At 43.0% G+C, this 19,165-nt stretch overlaps 1 protein-coding gene across 3 annotated transcripts; it reads right to left on the bottom strand.

Moving 5' to 3' along the window:
• Positions 1-770: 770 nt before the first annotated feature.
• Positions 771-19,160, bottom strand: eif4enif1 (eukaryotic translation initiation factor 4E nuclear import factor 1). Of its 3 annotated transcripts, none has more exons than XM_024427680.2 (19): positions 18,849-19,158; positions 17,715-17,866; positions 17,552-17,625; positions 17,299-17,426; positions 16,816-17,081; positions 16,440-16,632; positions 15,971-16,137; positions 15,242-15,380; positions 14,678-14,857; positions 14,156-14,475; positions 10,838-10,918; positions 10,480-10,675; positions 10,210-10,310; positions 4,134-4,273; positions 3,875-3,956; positions 3,428-3,557; positions 2,817-3,158; positions 2,179-2,352; positions 771-1,981 (listed from the first exon to the last, which is right to left on the bottom strand). In XM_024427680.2, exons 2-19 carry the CDS (start codon positions 17,805-17,807, stop codon positions 1,752-1,754), a joined length of 3,036 nt encoding a protein of 1,011 aa, XP_024283448.1. In that variant the 5' UTR covers positions 17,808-17,866; positions 18,849-19,158; the 3' UTR covers positions 771-1,751. The 3 variants fall into 3 exon arrangements, with proteins under 3 accessions (XP_024283448.1, XP_024283449.1, XP_024283450.1); XM_024427681.2 differs by having other exon boundaries at positions 15,971-16,134; XM_024427682.2 differs by lacking the exon at positions 14,678-14,857 and having other exon boundaries at positions 18,849-19,160.
• Between the last annotated feature and the right edge of the window lie 5 nt (positions 19,161-19,165).

Here is a 19,165-nt window from a genome sequence, read left to right as displayed (position 1 = left end):
GTCCGATTATAATTTTTACGCTGCAAATTGACCACACAAATACTGTATTTGAAGATGCATAATTTCACACCTTGATTACATTGAGACGCGAGCATGACTTGTGTGTGGGAATAAAGATTTTACCGAACCCCTGAAAAGTTTGACTAAACCGTGAAAGAATTAACACCCTTGAGCCAGCATCTGTTGCCGACCAGTGTTTTAGTAAGCCGTCAGTCAATGACTTTACGCGCAACCATTGGGTGAGGCATGCAATGTGTGGCACCAAAGGCTACCGAGTGTCCTGCGTGCAGAACGGTACATGTGTTAGAATAAATGGCAAAACATGCTTTGAAGAGGTTGAACCCAACCATAGTTGAATTGTTTTTATAACCCATTCCATTTTAGTGGACCAAAAAAGAAAAATGGAAGCCTACTGTGCAAAGTTCAGATGCCTTTGGAGAATTGCACAACCATCTGCATATGCAAATAATAGCCGTGTCATGTTCTGAGTAAGGGAAAGAAAGTGAGAACCGAAAGCCAATTTGGTAAGATCTAAAAATCCATGTTCATTGTCAGCCCAAATGCAAAAATGTAAACAAACCATTAAGGACATTCATTAAGACTGGGGAAAATACCAGTCTTTAGTTGTGCCTGATTTGTTAAAGCGGACCCGCCAAGATACCCAGTCTTTGCAACTCATTATTCCAAATACGCAGCACAATATCTTCCATTTTCAAAAGGCACAGGTTTTAAGTAGTCACTCTTAGTTCAATTCTTACAAATAAACAAAGCAAGTTATGAATTCTTTATTAAACATTATTTATTCATTCTATTTGTGCTTTTAACTTAATAGCACATTACCATAAACTGAATCCTTACCAACCCCACAAAGAAAAAAAAAAATTATATATATATATATATATATATCTCATGATTCAGAGCAGTGCTTCTTTTCCAGTGACTGAAAGGGGGGTCAAGAGGGTTGCAGTAAAAAAAACAAATAGGCTGGGGGCTCTTTTAGACATCTTTCCTTAGATCCTCTACCTTTTCAAAGCACATTGGAGAAGAATGTCAGAGGGGAGGGATCTTAGACAGCAACTGGATAGGATGCAAGGAATCACAGAAAGAAGAACTGAGAATCAGAGAGCGAAAGGCACAACCAGCACTTGCTGCTCCCCCTGGGGGCTTCCTGTAAGCGCCAGCCACCTCTCCAGACAGAAGGCAGGCAGGGACACAGACTGACCCAGCCATAGGGAGGACATCTTTTGAAGGGAACACTCAAGATCAACTCCACAATCAAACATGGGTATTGAACTTGCATTAGCCCCTTTCTTAGTGCAGTTCAAATCCATGGGGAAGGTAGGAGAAATAAAACTACTAGGACATGACAATCCTTGCTTCGCTTGGTAGCTACTCCATATGTGGCGGTTTTCACTTAAAAACAGCAGGATACAACCTTCCCCTTAAGAAAGAAAATATGTACAGGAAGAAGAATATCTATTCCCACAGTCTGTACAGTTTTGGGCTCATGTTACTTCATCTTTATTGCAAAAAAAATACCCAAAAACAAATAAGCTGCAGAAAAGAAATCTTCCACAACTCATCCTTCCCTTTCTTTGAGTTTAGGCCTCGATACTCTACCAGTGACTTCAAGGTTTAAGACAAAACATGGACACGTATTGTTCGTTCTCCAGGATCTGTTGGTCTTAGAAATTAAAGACCACATTTTCACTAACAGGGAGGTGAAGGGAGAGGGAAATTTAAGTCTTGCTTTATCCAGAATTCTGGTTGTATGAAACGCCTGAGGGCCCAAACTCGAGTTCGTCTACACTTATGACTTTAGCAGGCATGGAAGGAAGGGGCTGCTGCAGCACGTCTGAGCCAAACCACTTGGCCAGGCCAGCTCCCCCCACACCAGGAGGGCTACCCACACGTTGCTGGGAGTGGTTTGTCCGATGAGGGCCATGGTTCTGTGACTGGTGGCCTGGGACTGTTGGATGCACTGAGAGAAAATGAAATTTGTCAGTGAGGAACATTAGCAAACCCATGTCATAAAGCTAGATCCATTAAGTACCCTCATGTCCCTGCATCTTTTAGACTGTGCATGAACATTAGTACAACATACGCAAAATAGGTTAAAGATGGGGTTGTTGAACTTGAATAATAACAATGACAGACTGAACTGAAAATGCCACTCACTCGGTCTCTGTTGCTGCTGGAGTTGCTGCTGCATGAGCGCTAGTTGCATGGGATTGCTGGCTCTGGGAAGTAAGAGGGGATGTCCCGTTGCTCCTAGGGGGTAGAGGGGTTGTCCGAGTAGGGTAGAGGGCAACCCCTGAAGCTGTGAGAGGTCAACATGTTGTGGAAATATGCCTAGGATGAAGAAAGATTTCAATGAGCACCTCAGCAATCAGTCATTTCCATCCACTTCAGAGTACAAGTAGTAATAGGTTGAAAAATGTATAATCGCTTGAGTACTGTGGATACCAATATGTGACCTTCCCAGACCCATGTTGCCTAGGGTTAAGAACATAAAATATAGATTAATAATCTGAAATTGTATTACCCCCTCAATTTATTTCTCAGATCCCTTAGCCAATTTGTTTAATAATATATTCATACATTTTTTTATAAAACACACTTAAATTGTATTTTGGAGATCTGTCCACAGAACCCTGGTAGGACCACACCGAGAACCCCTGGCTTAAAAGGCAATTAGCGTGTTTGCGCACATAATTACAAATCTTGATCACAAAATAACTAGTTATTTTGTGAACTGTGATTTGTAGATCAGTTTGAAACAAATACAACGTAATCAAGAGTGGACTTGTACTAACCTGCCTGCATCAGAGCCGGGCCAAGCTGCTGTGGCTGGATGCCCTGGGCCAGCATCCTCTGCAGCACGCTGGGGTGGAGCTGGGGCAGAGCAGGGCGCACCATGGGCACATGGCCATGGGATAGCAGCGGTACTGGGTAGATTGGACGGGGGAAGGGAGAGACAGACCTGGGGGACACCAGGGTGGGGGTGTGGTGCCCAGCGGAGCCTGGCCTAGGACGCTCCTGGGCGTGCTGGCGAGCCTGGGAGTGGGAGGACAGGGGGGTGGAGCAGGCCTTTACCCCTCCAGACTGAGAACCACTACCATTCATCCCATCCAGGAAGGAGCTGGGAGAGCTACTGTCTGTAACACAGGAACACAAACACTACATTTGACAAGACAGGAACAGACAAGTTAAGTGCGGCGACAAGGGTATTCATCCACCTGACTAGAGTACTAGTTCACTACCACGTGTTTTCTAATTTGATTTATTGTGCAAAAATTACAAGCCCAAAATACACGAGACTAGTTAACCAAGAACGCCTTCTCCAAACAATGTCATTACGGACATGCAAACCTAAATTAACAAAACATTTTAAATACATACATGAAACAGCAGTATGTGAACATACCCTCTTGAGAGTGGCCTTGGGAGTGACCCTCCTTGCTGTCTGGACGACTACTACCAGGCTCATCTCGACTCTTCTCTTTTGTCTCGTACATCTTACGGATCACAGACGTGGGCACGAAAGATGGCGAAAGCTGTACAACAGACAAGAACCAGTAGTTACATTACTTTGAGTTATACGAGGGCATTAAAAAAAAGGTAACATGCAACAAACCAGACAGTTGGTCAAAAATTGAGTTGTAGTTACAATACTTCAAGATATATATTTAATATACTGTGCATAGGAAGGGAAGAGTTGGACAGTTCAACAAAAAAGCACTTATTTCCTGAAACCACTATCTGGTTTGATTCAGCGGAGTGATTGAACAGGGTCACATTCATTAGCGGTGGTAGTCCCTTACCCGTCTGTTTTGTGCTTAATGAATATGACCCAGACAACCTTTCAACATACCATGCTGGTGACAGTGTTGCCAGGGGAGTTTCTGCCTGCAGGATGAGGGCCTGGACCAGGGGATCGGTTCATCCTGGTTTGTCTGGAGAACACACACAGTACACAATTGATACCTGAAACCAAGTTTGGAATTACAGGAGGGATCGAAACCCCTATTAAAAAAAAAAAAAAAAGCCACCCATAATTACAAAAGATGAATGTTGGGCACCAAGTCATTGTATAATTCAATCCCTTCTTAAAAGCTACAAGTGAAAGTCACCTGTTGTGTTGGTAGGCCTTGTTCGGAGGCGGTTTGTTGTAACCTGTCTGGAAGGCGTGGTGGGCATGGAGAGCCAGGTCTTGCTGGATGATCAGCGCCTGACGGTCAGCCTGGTCAACAGCCATGGACAGCGCCCTCATCTGGAGCCAGAGAAGAAAGCATTCATCTACCACCAGTTTTTACACTCATCTAAAAAGGTTGCCGTTGGCATATCTTCATTGACAATAGCTAGGTTTCCATACAATTTGTGACAGATATGAAAATTCTGAAATATGTAAAATAAAAACATTTTTCCACACCAGTGGTTCCACCATACTGACTTGTGGATAAAAAGCCATGCGTGATGACAGTGCCCCCCCAAAAAGGTACTTAACACTTCATGTAAGTTCAATGTTTCCATCGCATTTTCAACTCCCGATAGTGGGAGTTAAATAGCAAATGTGCCCACTCTGGTCTTCGCATGTACATGCCACCCAACAGCTTGCAGATCTAGTGCAGGTACACTAGCCTACATGAGTTTATGGATAGGTGCAATCATTTGTCTAAAACGGCAGCCATTGATCAATCATGTCACCAGAATAAGACCCTCAATACTTATCGGGAAGGATCACTCACTGTGCACTTTCACCAACTTGTGAGGTTCATCATAACATTTAAATCTGTAGCCTAATAAACTCCATGTTTTCCCGAGTCATAGTGGGAGAACCACACATGTAAATCCAAATACGTACATAAGTGGACACCCCTTCAAATTACTGGATTCAGCCATACTCGCTGTTGGGTGTAAAAAATAAAGATCCCTAAATAAAATTGAGCACACAGCCATGCAATCTCCATAGACAAACACTGGCAATAGAACAGCCTTACTGAAGAGCTTAGTGACTGTCAGTGGCAGTCATAGGATACCACCTTTCCAACTAGTCCGTTCGTCAAATTTCTGGCCTGCTCAAGCTGCCTCGGTCAACTGTAAGTGCTGTTATTGTGAAGTAGAAATATCTAGGAGCAATAACAGCTCACAGAACGGGACCACCGAGTGCTGAAGCGCGTAAAAGTTGTCTGTCCATGGCTGCAATGCTCACTAAAGAGCTCCAAACTGCCACGAAGCAACTTCTCCCAATGCCTGCCACTGAAAAACATCCCCACAGCATTATGCTGCCACCACGCTTCACCATAGAGATGGAGCCAGGTTTCCTCTAGACAGGACACTTGGCATTCAGGCAAAAAAATATTTCAATCTTGGTTTCGGTCTGAGAGTCTTTATGCAGGCTGTCATGTGCATTCTGAGGACTGGACTCTGTCTGGCAACTCCACCATAAAGGCCTGATTGGTGGAGTGCTGCAGAGATGGTTGTCCTTCTGGAAGGTTCTCCCATCGTCACAGAAGAACTCTGGAGCGTTGTCAGTTTGACCATCAGGTTCTTGGGCACCTCCCTGACCAAGGCCCTTCACCCCCAATTGCTCAGTTTGGCCAGGCAGCCAGCTCTAGGAGGATCTAAACTTCTATTTAAGAATTATGGAGGCCACTGTGTTCTTGGGGACCTTCAATGCTGCAGAAATGTTTTGTTACCATTCCCCTGATCTGGGCCTCAACATAATCCTGTCAGAGCAACAGACAATTCCTGCGACTTAATGACTTGGTTTTTAATCTGACATGCACTGTCAACTGTGGGACCGTATATAGACATGTGCCTTTCCAAATCATGTCCAAGCAATTGAATTTACCACAGGTGGATGCCAATAAAGTTGTAGAAACATCAAGGATGTTCAATGGAAACAGGACGCACCGGAGCGCAATTACAAGTTTAATATGCAAACAAATAAAACATGTTTTTGCTCTGTTATGGGGTATTGTGTAGACTGTTGACAAAAATAATTTAATCCATTTTAGAATAAAGATGTAACAAAATGTGGAAAAATCAAGGGGTCTGAACACTAAATGCACAATTTTCAGCGACAAACCGTTAACATCCCTAGGTAGTACAGTTTAAAGTGTCCTGTACGTTTCCAACTGAGCAGCATGCTAACCTGTCCACTTTTAGATATTGAAATCAAGTAACCTACCTGGAAAAGATGCTCGTTTCTCAAAATGAGTTGGCAATTCCTTATACAAATGGTTATTTTTATGCTCATTGCTAGGGCGGTCATGAAATTGTCAGCCGGCTGTTGTCATACAAAAGACTGCCCGTCTCACCGAAATTGGCCATTAATAAACACACTTAGCATCTCCAGGCCGCCATGCATAGAAGCCCTGATGCGTGCCTTGGGAATATTACTTTAAAAAAAAAAAAATCATTTCATATACAGTCAGAATAAATCCATTATTTATTTTAGGCATGTCTAAAGAAACAAACATTAATTTCAGAAGAACAGAATGTTATATGCCATAGGCTTGTTCATTTAGCAGACAAGATACACAAGTCTCATGCCATTATTTAATACAAAGGAAAATATAATTCAATCTACCCAAATAAAATATGAAGGATACTTTTCCCCCTTCCAGCACGTGTGCATATGAAGTGGCTAGGTTGAGTGTAAAAGTGATCATTTGAAACAGGGCCTATAAGCTAGATTTAGAGTTAGTTGGCTACGTTAGTTGTGACATAGAAATTAAAACACAATACTTAGAATGTATAAGACAATCTTTAGGCTGCATGATAGGCTATAGATTTGAGAAAGTAGCAAAAAAAAGCTTACACTCCGTTCTTTGCCTCAGACTGCACAGCTGTTTCATCAAGTAAGCATTTTCACCATTCTAAATGTTAATCTTGTATTTACTAAAAATAAGTTTAGATTTAGAATGGCCCATTATAAAGTGGGAAGGAATAGGGAAAAACTCTAAATAAACACGCACTCCAATAATAAAAATGGAAGCCGCTTTCCTGCGGGTTAGTTTCAGGCTACTCTGGTTATTTCACTCCACAGCATCAACCGTTTGAGGCGCATGCAGACTCTCGCTGCGCTACAGGTGATATTCTGCATGCCATTGGCTCTCCAACCTGGTTCCTGCATTTACCCAGTGCTTAATTTGGGAAACCATGTGAAATCTGTTTGCTTACATTGATAGTAACATGGTTCTCACAACAAAACATTTCATTAAACTGTTGACAGGCCCCCTCTCTGCGTGCTGGAGGAAGGAAAGAAAGATGGAGATGCACCGATATGAAATTTGACCGTAAGCACTATTCCTTGCCAATTTTTTTTTAGCAGCCTTAAGCATTCTAGTACAGTTAAATAGTTGCCACACACCAACGAGCTATTTTGTAAGCATTTACGCATGTCCCCATTACCAGTAAACGTTTCACTTACTTGCTGTGCTGTTTCATGGTTAATTTGTTCAGTCTCAACCAGGATTTCGCGCAGCTCAGTCTATCCATGGCCTCTCCCTCTGTGCGCACTGTCCATTTCCACCTGCATCTAATTTTGCATGTAAACCCTGTTTGTCTGCATCGAAGTAGTGGTTCTTGTACCTAGCGTCGAGCATGGTGGCGACACAGTAGCGGCTCAGCGAGAACCTTTCCAAGTTATGCCAACACAGACTGTCAGGTTTTGTTGAGCCAGCGTTAATGCCATGACGTCTGCAGCAGACGCAGTTTTGTTAATTTCGCGAGTCAATTGTTTGAATGGAGCGCGTTCATGTTTCAAACATCCTCAGCAGCAAGAGAACCAGCACATTCTTGAGAAAGCAATACGGCTTTCTTCATAACCAAATCCTTGTCGACCCACTGTGCTGTCGGACTCGGCATGCTCATGGGGCAGAATTCGCTTGTCCTAATGTCAGTCATGAAGCTAATAGCAGTGACGCCCATAGCAAGTAGCTCATGGATGTGCGTTTCAACAATACTATGCATCTCCGGTAGGGCAACATTTGAAAAATAGCATCTACTTAGTGTGTACCGGTGCGCGACCAGTCAACGAAAACGAACGTCAACCACGACAGGCGATTTGCTTGTCAAGGGCAAGGAACTCCATTATCTCTGCATTAATGGATTTCGCCATCTTACTGAAATGCTTTTACTCCTTCAAATGACCACTCGATCCACACAGCAGACATTGTGGGCTAGGTTAGGAATGCTGTGTTGCACATGTATCGCTATATTTTTGTGCCGTCATTGACATCTACCTACGTTAGCTGCCCTGAACAAGAAATGAACCAACAGCATCACCTAGGCCTAGAAGTTCTCTTCTATACTAATGGATAGAAAGTTCGGAGCGTAGCATTAGGTAAGCAGTCCATCCAGTAAGCAGTCAAAGGCGAAAACGCATATTGAACAAATTAGGATATGCTAGACCAATGTAACAATGAAATCTTAAAAATACATTATGTTTTTCTGCCATGCGTAATATGCGGTAGGCTATGTATTGTATAATGGCACAATCACTTTAATTCAGTCTTTTTGGGGGGGCTTGGGCTCACAGGCCTACGCATGTGCATAAACTAGTATGCTTGAGGTTGTTTAGAATGAATGCGAACGCACGGTCTATTTCGTAATGTTAGGCTTCGAAACATCCAACGACCATGTTTTCCAGTTTCAAACTCCTGTTAAATTTCTTTGTTCAAATTGATCACAATGATGGGCGTTCTAAACATACATATTGCTTTGATAAGGGTTTCATGCGATTTTCAATTGTATATGTCAGATGGTCTATACAGCCCTGAGTAGCAGGTCATTAGAGAGTTGGGAACTACCAATGTATGTCCAGAGTGCATAAGAGATTACTGTGACTCAATGGTCACGTAGAATTTTACTGCGGTCCTGACTCATGACTGCCGATAATACCGTCACCAGCCCTACTCAATGCACATTTATAAAAACAGACTACAGCTAGCACGTAACAGTACGTGGAAAACGCTGCTCGAGTCAAACTGATAGGGATGTGAATCTTTCCATTTTAAAGACTATTCGATATGCATCTAGAGCAGGAAAGGCTGGTGGGAGGAGATATAAGACAGGCTCATTCTAATGGAACTGTGTCAAACATACAGAAGCCACATTAGATTCCATTCATTACAAAGAGCTCATCCTCCTACAGCTCCACCCACCAGCCTCCGCTGATCTAGATAGAAGGGCTCCGATACAGGAACGGTACATTTTAGTCTGAAAGGATTCAGTGCGATTCGAGAACAAATCGAAGTGATAGGTTTCGATATACTAAGATGTTGCATAAACACGTTCATTTAATTTTCTATTCTAAATAAAAATCTGCTGCTGGAGCAGTCTGTACTGTAGGCCCCTAATCTAGCCACAACACTATCACTTTCAGATAGAAGAAAGTGATTTGAGCAACATTTTTAAAGTGAATTGGCGATTCCCAATGTTTGAATGGATTTTCTGATCGATGCTTGCTACATTTAGATCAGTTTGGAGTATGCGCACCGGTACAGTCCAATCTTAAACATTGGAATCGGGAACCGATGCGTAGCGGTGAATAGTTAGTATTAATTTTCTAGAAACCCTTTTCATTAATACTCCAGTTTTAGTAGGGTATGCTCTCAGTTGAGACATAAAAATATAGATTACAGTAAAATAAATGGCTCAATGTTGTTTTGGTGTCTATATGAACAAGTCTGTTTGACCAAACCTCAAACTGCAAGTTGAAACTACTTGTTGTCAGTGAGGAAGTATTAATCTTTAATATTTGTTGTTGTGAGTGGCAGAGAGGGGCTTAGTGTATGTGTGGAAAGGGACACAGTACACAAGCCATGAGAACAAGTGGACATAAACGTTCATAAAAACCTTGATTCTTGCGATACAGGCATTTGGAATTTTTCACTAAAACAAATTTGATATGTCGCCCAGCCCTACTTCAGAAAAGTATTACTGTCCCAAAATTAGGGCCGGGATGATACCAGTATCACAATTTTTCCATGACAAAAAGGAAAACACAAAGCCGACTTTAGGCCCTTTAAAACCTGTTGTATGTAAAATAGTGTCCTATATCTTTGAAAATAAAATGGATGATAGTGTTACAAATATTAGGGTTGTTTTCCCTAAAGAAGTTAACTGCATTTCGAGATACTGGTATCGTCCTGGCCCGACCCATCATTGGGCAATTTGATAGACAAGAGTATCTCTGACCTGTTGTTGCTGTTGTAGGGTGGGTCCAGGACCAGGGCTGAAGGATCTATGGATCTCTGGGAACTGCTCCCCAATCATGGGCTGTGGACCAACAGGGTAACCTGAAAAGGTCACAAGACAAAAGCAGTCACTCAATTACACTGTAGTTATTAGGCACAAAATGGAAGAAAATTTCCAAAAACAGGGGCAGGGTAGACTCTGAACATTTGTTTTCTACGGTGTGCCCTAATGAACACAACCTAGTCTTAGCTTCCACAGAGTAATCTCTACCGGCAGGAGAATGCATGCGTCCATGGAAGTAGTCAGGAGAGGGAGCCCTCTGTGTGAAGAGTGGAGGCGAGGGCCCCCTGTGCTGTAGCAGGCTGTGTTGAGGACCAGGGTGTGGAGGGGCGTTGGGGCTGCCCAGCAGGCTGTGGAGGAGTGAAGGGGAGCCTCTACAAGGAGGTCCCTGTGCACCCAGAAGCTCCTGTAACAGTTTTACACACACTGCTCAGACAGGACCAACACAGATATAAAATAAGCACTAATCAGGGAGTCCTCCATTCCTAAACAAACAAAATAATGCCATCCTTTCATGCTACAGCTTACTATCAAAATCCCACATGCAAGGTAGTCCCAAACCCCACACCTGGAATATGTTCTTGTGCTGTTGGGCAGGCACTGTGGCTTCAGGCAGGGGCACTACAGCAGGGTTCGAGGGCTGATTGAGCTGTAAATGGGGTGGAAGGTGGTGCAATCAGACAGCCGTCTTGGTAGTGGACACACTTAATCCATCCCACTGGGCATTTTCTGATGCATACATTTTGATTTTATTTATTTGACCTTTATTTAACCAGGTAGGCCAGTTCAGAACACGTTGTCATTTACAACTGACCTGGCCAAGAAAGCAAAGTGACAAAAACAGTTAAACAAATAGTCAATAACACAAAAGAAAATAAAAATAGATTATTCTATGTACATTGTGTGCAAATGTAGAAGAGTAGAGGTAGGCAAGAAGTTGGCACTAGAGGCAAAATTAACTACAATATAGCATTAATACTGGAGTGATAGATGTGCAAGTAGATACTGGGGTGCAAAAGAGCAAGAGCGTAGGTAATAATATGGGGATGAGGTAGTCAGGTGTGCAATTTACAGATTGGCTGTGTACAGCCAATGAGTGAAGGAGGCTTTGTTGCGAAACAGTAATCCGATTCTAGATTTAATTTTGGATTGGAGATGCTTAATGTGAGTCTGGAAGGAGCGTTTACAGTCTAACCAGACACCTAGGTATTTATAGATGCCCACATATTCTAAGTCAGAACCATCCAGGGTAGTGATGCTGTGAGGGAGGGTGTGGGCAGCGATCAGGTGAAGAGCATGCATTTAGTTTCACTTGTTTTTAAGAGCAGTTGGAGGCAACGGAAGGAGTGTTATGGCATTGAAGCTCGTTTGGAGGTTGGTTAATAGTGTCCAAAGAGGGGCCAGATGTATACAGAATGGTGTCGTCTGCATAGATGTGGATCAGAGAAACACCAGCAGCAAGAGAGAAATTGTTGATATATACAGAGAAGAAAGTCGGTCCCAGAATTGAACCCTGTGGCACCCCCATAGAGACTGCCAGAGGTCCGGACAACAGGCCCTCCGATTTGACACACTGAACTGAGAAGTAGTTGGTGAACCAGGCGAGGCAGTCATTTGAGAAGCCAACATATGCTTTGGTTAGTTTGTGTTACACATCCCATTTTAACATCAAAATACTAGAAATGACTGAGGTCATCCAATGGAAAACAGATTGTTACGTATAGACATTATGGGTGGGTTGCATCAACATGGTTAAAATTAATCTAGGATTAGAGCTAATCTAGGTTTATGATTAGAGGTGTTGCACCACCTCATTTTAAATATGGATCAGTAAATCTATGACTAACAGTTTTAAACTAATGATTAGTGACATGTTACACCAATATGAGGAATTTCGTGAATTGAAACTAAGTAGCTAGCCAACTTGCCAAACGAGGCCACAAAGTTGCTGTTCCTTGATAACATTGTTGTTTTATGTTAGAACAACTGCAACTATCGTAAAAGGTTCTCATGGGTTGGCTGATTTGAAATAAAATCTGTTATTGGCCAGTACTAGACAGAAAACTAATTTGTTAGCTACTGTAGCTAGCTAGTTTATAAACCAAGCTAGCTAGCGTACAATTTGACATTAACGCTATTTATTTGTCCACTAGCCACCTGATCATGGCAAGTCAAAATTCAAATTTCTCTGCTTATGAAAGAATTGAAAATATGGCCGGAGCTGATGGAGGAATTTAGTAATGTACTGGAGGATAAAAAGACAGCCAACACGACTGCCAAAAAGTAGTAAGACACCTGGGCCATTTAATATGACTAATGTAAATGGATTGACATGGACTAAAGGGAAGAGGGACCCAAATCAAATTAAAGCGTGCTGGAAAAACACAAAAGCAAATCCAGAAAGGACACGGCAAAGGAAAGGCGGGGGCTATTTCAGACCGGAGCCGGAGGGGGGCCCCCGTCCAAGGGAATTGATCCTATCACCCAGAAGATATGCGAGAGGATTCCCCAGCAGTTCCCCCCTCTCCATTTAAAAAAAAACCTGTTTAACTAGGCAAGTCCGTTAAGAACAAATTCTTATTTTCAATGACTGCCTAGGAACAGTGGGTTAACAGCCTGTTCAGGGGCAGAAAGACAGATTTGTACCGCGTCAGCTCAGGGGTTTGAACTTGCAGCCTTCCGGTTACTAGTCCAATGCTCTAACCACTAGGATAACCTGCCACCATAACCCCTATGATGGACAATTTGACCCAATATTTAGTAAGCATAAATAACGCACGTTAAAACTAACATTAATGCTACTTCACTAATATGTTAGCGTTATCAGGCCCGTTACAGCATGTTGCATAACATCATTCGTACCAAGGCTGGAAATATAAAACCCAATTCAATTGTACAAAATGGGCACATAAATAGCCCACTGAATAATTAGTTAATTATCCTAAAACGCAACGGGATTTGACTGGTCTATTCTCTGAGGAACTCGTTTTAGTCTCTCCACAGTAGATATGCTGCCATTTTAAATCAGTTAAACCACTTCAAGTGGCAGTTGAGAAATAATCTCCAATCTAAGTGTTATATATATATATATATAATTTTTTTTTTAAAATTCATTGAACAACAGGCTTAAAATGTATCTAGGTTTAAAGTGAAAATTTAACTTAGATTATAGGAATGATTTAATTTAAAATGTGGTGCAACAAGATGAATAGCTAAAACTTGTTATAACCCAGTTTAATAGATATTCCATGTTGGTGCAACCCACCCTATAACATTTGACATAACAATTCTAACATGGTCACGACAGATTAACCCATTTGTTACAAAAAGCAACAATTGATCGTCCGATCTGAACAGTTTCCCATTGGGATGGAGAAGAGCAAAGTGTCTCAGCCAGAGGCAATGAAAGTCGTGAATGTAGATATACCGCCATGTCCATAGATCAAAGTGACAGACATTCACCAGGGTACAAAACTAACAGGACAGTGATAACATTATACTTCATATCAAATTCTACTGGATTAAGGGTTAATGTAAAGAAAATCTGTATGCAATCCTTTGATTGTCATGTTACTGCATCGAGGTTCAGGTGAATCCAGAACACCCCTCGAAAGAGGAAGTCTTCGAACTTTCCTTTACAAATTTATACCCATCACTTTTCCAGACGTACTGACTTTGGTGTTTTGATTTAATGGTTAGGATGTTAGCTTTCATGCATCATTTTCCACACTCACAGCAAAACATACGTGGGTCAGTTTACCAGACTCTAGGTTACCTGAAGCAGCTCAAAGCAGTTAGGGCTTAAAAATCCAGCTGGACCCGAGAGGAAGCATACCAACAGGACAGTCAGTGCTTTTTAAAGATTAGCCGAGAGCGGCACACTTACGTTGCTGTTCACTTGGTTTTCTTTGGGGTGGCTGGGCAGTGTTCCACTTGCCTTCATGCTGCTGACCAACTTGTTAAAGGCGGACATGTCAGGGTCTCTGGCCCGTGAACACGGGGGCCCTGCACTGGGGCCTACACCGCCTGTTAGAGCCCGCTCCAGGTGCTCAGCCATGAAGGGTGTGCCACTGCTGGTGCTGCCTCCGCCACTTCCCTGCTGCTGATGGGCCTTTCGTGGCATCTGGTAGTGCAGTTCCGAGCCCACCTTCAGCTCCTTCAGGCCCCCCTCTACCTCCTCCAAAGAGAGAACTACGCCCGAGTGAGCTGGGGGACAAGGCAGAAGGGCAATGTAAACATGCACATCATACCAATGCACCAAAACCTACGAACCATTACTCTAGTCTTAAATGCTGAACTAGCCACAAGACCTAACCATTTTTATACAAGACAAATTTTGTAGTAGTCTTGCAGCTGATGTAGTTGACATGGTGGAATTTAGGTACTGGTTATGTAAAGGATGACTCACTGCTCTGCTGTAGCCGTTGCTTGTTAACATTGAGGCTGGAGAGGAGGGGTTTCAAGTCTATCTTGGCCTTGTGTAACAGCTCCAGGATGTCCACCTTATCCCTACACTCCACTGACTGGATGGGGGTGAAGTAGGGGACAGGGCCCCCCTGGCTAGGGGATGTACAGCGGGGGTCCAGCCCTGAGGGAGGGAGGGGTAAACCAATCATTTCCCAAATTTAGACAATAGGGTGCAGTTGCCTAGACAAATTAAGTTTGTGTTTATTTCAGGATTAGGCTTAATCTGTGGCCATAACAAATGTGTTAGTCCTCAATGTAAAAAAAAAAGCATTGCACTTGATGTTGTTATTCAATTATGCTTCTATAATAAAATTAAACAGAAGGCATAACTAAGGAGGCCATGAAGTCCCACCTCCCCAGGGATGAATTCAAGAATTCTAGCCTGGTCCCAGATCAGTTTGTGCAGTCTTGCCAACTCCTATATCATTGTCATGCTAATGACCACAGGAGTTGGCAAGACCGCAAACAGATCTGGGACCAGGCTAGAAGTGTGCCCCTTCCTTACCGGCCAGTCTCTCCAGCTCCTCGTGGGGGGTGGAGCGCAGGCTGGAAGAGCGGCTGCCTGAAGGACTCAGGTTACTGGAGAACCACCGGCTGAAACGGCTGGCCGACACAGGGCCCTCACCCAGAACATCCTCTATCATCTGCAACATAGGGACAGAGGCCGGTCAGAGGTAAGCTGGTAGACTGCTAAAGGGTGGGTGTGACACTTACATTTAGGGCTCTGTCCATGTGCACACTCAGGCTTTTTGTCAGTAGTGTACCCTTCATTCATTGAATCTGTGCTTTATTTCCCTATCCCATGTCTATAAAATAGGGAAATGAGCTTCCTTTGCAAGGTATTCTAATAAGTGATGTATGCCCATTGTGTTCCAGTTTATTACATTTGCATTAGACTGAACACTAACAAAACCACCACACTGGAGGAGAAACCGGTTGGGTCCCTTACAACCTTTCACTGCAATTAAAAAAAAAAAAATCATAATACAGCAAGAAAATATTTTAGAAAGTACAATGTCCTTGACAGGGTGACAATACCACCATCATTCATCCAAATAGACAAAGAAAAGTCCCAAGTGATAACACCATGAAACTAACCTCCAGTGTATGAGAAGACCATGTGTAGCCAACTACAGACCAATACATGGTATATTTAAAGTTGATGTATAACACAGTGCACACCTTATAGCCCCCAAACACACACTGTAAACATGCAGTGCTGCCCAGGACTTACAGAGGCCAGTCCTGGCATGGTCTTCTCCAGGTTGAAGAACTCATTGAAGTCAAAGTCTCCTGATGTCTGCTCTGGTAGGACCTCTGGGTGAGGGACCTCCTGGTCTGCTGTAGAGTGAAAATCTCTCACTACATGCTCCTCTGCTAGCCCACCGTTACATTCCACTGCTGAACACAATGCAAACACGACAATGAATAAACACATAACAGACCATCGGGGTAGCTTGCTGGTTGAAGATAAACTGATCACTGAATGGCTACTGAAGTTAGACAATTACATTGATGGAAGCTACAATATTGAATCTGACGTTGCATCAGGTACCACCCCCCCGGTACTCATTTTAAAGTTTATGGAGTTATTTTTTACTCAAACCACCCACACACCAGATTGGACCCAGCCACCAGACAACTTCTTTGGGGGACACCAACTCCCATTATCTCCAATGGTGATATGATGCAGCATGACTTGCCTTCTCTCACAGAGTCTGTCCTCTTCCTGGAGCGTTTGGGTCTGCGCTTGTCCTCCTCCAGGATCTTGTCATCAAAGCCAATGAGCTCAATGGTCTCTGATTGGCTGGTCGGGCCCCCTGAGAACCACTCCGGCTCTTCCTCCAGGTCATTCCTTCTCCTCTCACTGAACACACGCTTGTCCCCAAAGTCACGCTGCAGGAAAGGGATGAAGAACTGGTATACGCCAAATCTAACAGGCTGCAGGAAGTAGGCCTCCCATTGAGGCACAAAAAAATAACAATTTTGTGTGTAGGTACATACAGATAACTATTTGTCCCTTTGGGGTCATTCTGTTTGAATTGAATGCAGCTCAGGAAGCAGCAGACAGACACTAACCCTGAACCTCTTATCCTTGAAGTCTCGCTCCTTCTCCACACGGGGTTCCCTCTCCCTTTCGAACCCTCGGGCCGCCATGATGCGCCCACTGCCGATGCGCCGCGCCACACCCAGCCGGAGACTCTCATTCTCCTTATTCTCCAGGGGGCTGACAGGGCGCCGGGTGGGTGCAGGCAAAGCATTGCCAACGCACCCCCCTCCGAAGCTACGACGCTGTGGGCTGAGCACCACATCCAGGTCATCCTCCTTTAGTCGCTCACGGGGATCTGAGAACAGTGTCACAAAACAGTTAACATTCAACATTCACACGAATGCGTCATAGCTTATTCTACAAAGAATAGTAAGAGTAAGCAAGGTGGCATGTCTAAGGACAGCTGTACAAATTTGAGCTCAAAAGCCCTCAACCTTATGGAGTATGTTTTAAATGTGTATGCCAGTCATTTGAATATCAGCTATGAAAATGATACTACATTACTCATTTACCTGCAATTCTACGTTTCAGAGGGATCCTATCATCCACAAAGTCCTTCTTATATCCATCCACAGGAGAGCTGCACGCCGAGGTGGGGTACAGCGAAGCATGCCACTTCTCAGGGTCCCACACACCATCACTGGACACCCCCCACCCCAAAAAAACACAACAGTTAAACCAGAGGGAACAACTCAAGAGTTGGCATAGAACTACAAGTGTTTGGTTCAAATTAGTCCAAAGTGTGACAATCTAAAAAACACTCACCTGTCAAATTTTTCCAAAAGACAGTCTGGCCTTTCATTAGAGATTGGGAAATATTTTATCTCCAAAAGCTCCCCCTGTAAGAAGACAAATTATGTTAACCCACAAAGTTGTGCTGCTAGGTGCGCAGCCATCTATTTATATTAGCCATGCATCGCCAAAATACCTTGGTATATCTGTAAGGGGAAGGTCCAGTTGATTCCTTGACCAACTCGATGTCACCATTCTCCTGCACCTCTACACAAGCATCCCTTTCCATGACTCCGTCAGGGGGCCAAACCAATATATAACTTCTGTTTTAAGATCTTAGTAGTATACCTGTTAAAGAATGATACTATTATGAAATAACCCATACAGGCCTACTATATCTACCAAAAGTAATAAATTCATAACCCTGAAAGTGAATTCTATATTGGTGAGGAAGACACTGAAAAGTCTGAATAAAGACTAGATATTCAAACATCATTCTGGCATTATTTTAAAAGTAGGTTGCGTAGTAATTACAAGAAAATAGTAAATATCAACACGCAAAGATCAAGCCTATATCACTACTAGCTACATTCGAGAAATACATCGCCTTTCTTAGCACATTAACACGAGGTCTCCGACGTGGCCTGGAGTTAAAAGCAGACAAGACGAAATTTAAAAACTAAACTGGTCTGGCAACAAGTCAGCCATCCATACCTGAGCGGCATAGCGAAGTGGCGATTAACGTCACCAAGTTAGTTAATGATGGCAATTAGGTAGCCAACTAACATTCGCATGCTATAGGAAATTGGCGATCATTTGTTAGCAAGCTAAATAATTGAAAGCTGACACGCAGTCAATCAACTGGAAGTAGCCATCTAAATTACTAAGGGTCAAGCTGAATCACTAAAATGTGTAACTACCGTTAGCTAGCTAATTGAAAGAAGGTGTACTGGCAGATGACATGAATACGCTGATACTAAGACAACCGGCGTCAAATATTCAATGAAAGGCTAACAATTAGCTAGCTACCTATCTAGTTTGAAGTTACGACCATTGGCGTCGTGTTTGGTTTACTTGGTAGCTAACTAACGTTATGTAGTTGGCCAACTAGTTATCATACTTAAAGGCCAAAACTTTGTTTAGTTGAGCACGCTAGCCTGGACGCCGACTTGTTGTGGGATAATTTGATAGCCAAGTTACCCAACTAACGCGTTAACCACAAATTCAATTAATAAATGCCGAGCACAGTCAAGTAACGTTAACAAACCCACCAACATAAATCACTCTTAAAGTTGCAGATACTTATGTAAAAAGGTACCCATTCACTTACAATTCTGTTCAGAAAACGTATGAAGCCAAAAGATGTTAGCTAGCTAACCTAGCTCTACGGCTAGTTAGCCAGCTAGCTAGCTGGGGATAAAGCCTTCCAATAAGTGCACGTTTTTCTTACAATTAACTAGGGTCGTTTTTTCAACAAAGAGCCAACGCCCGTGATATTTCTACGAACACAAATCCAAAACTATACTGGCGTCTTATATTGTCGAAGTAGACTTGTATATGTTTCGTCGCAGCAGCGAATTTGCGTTCATCACCGCTTAGTTCGGAACGAGTTCTTCGTAGGGTTGATTATATAGTGCCCATCACTAA

This window comes from Oncorhynchus tshawytscha, linkage group LG07 (genome assembly GCF_018296145.1).
Source record: "Oncorhynchus tshawytscha isolate Ot180627B linkage group LG07, Otsh_v2.0, whole genome shotgun sequence".
NCBI classification, from domain to species: Eukaryota; Metazoa; Chordata; class Actinopteri; order Salmoniformes; family Salmonidae; genus Oncorhynchus; species Oncorhynchus tshawytscha.
This window is presented reverse-complemented; position numbering and strand designations above follow the sequence as displayed.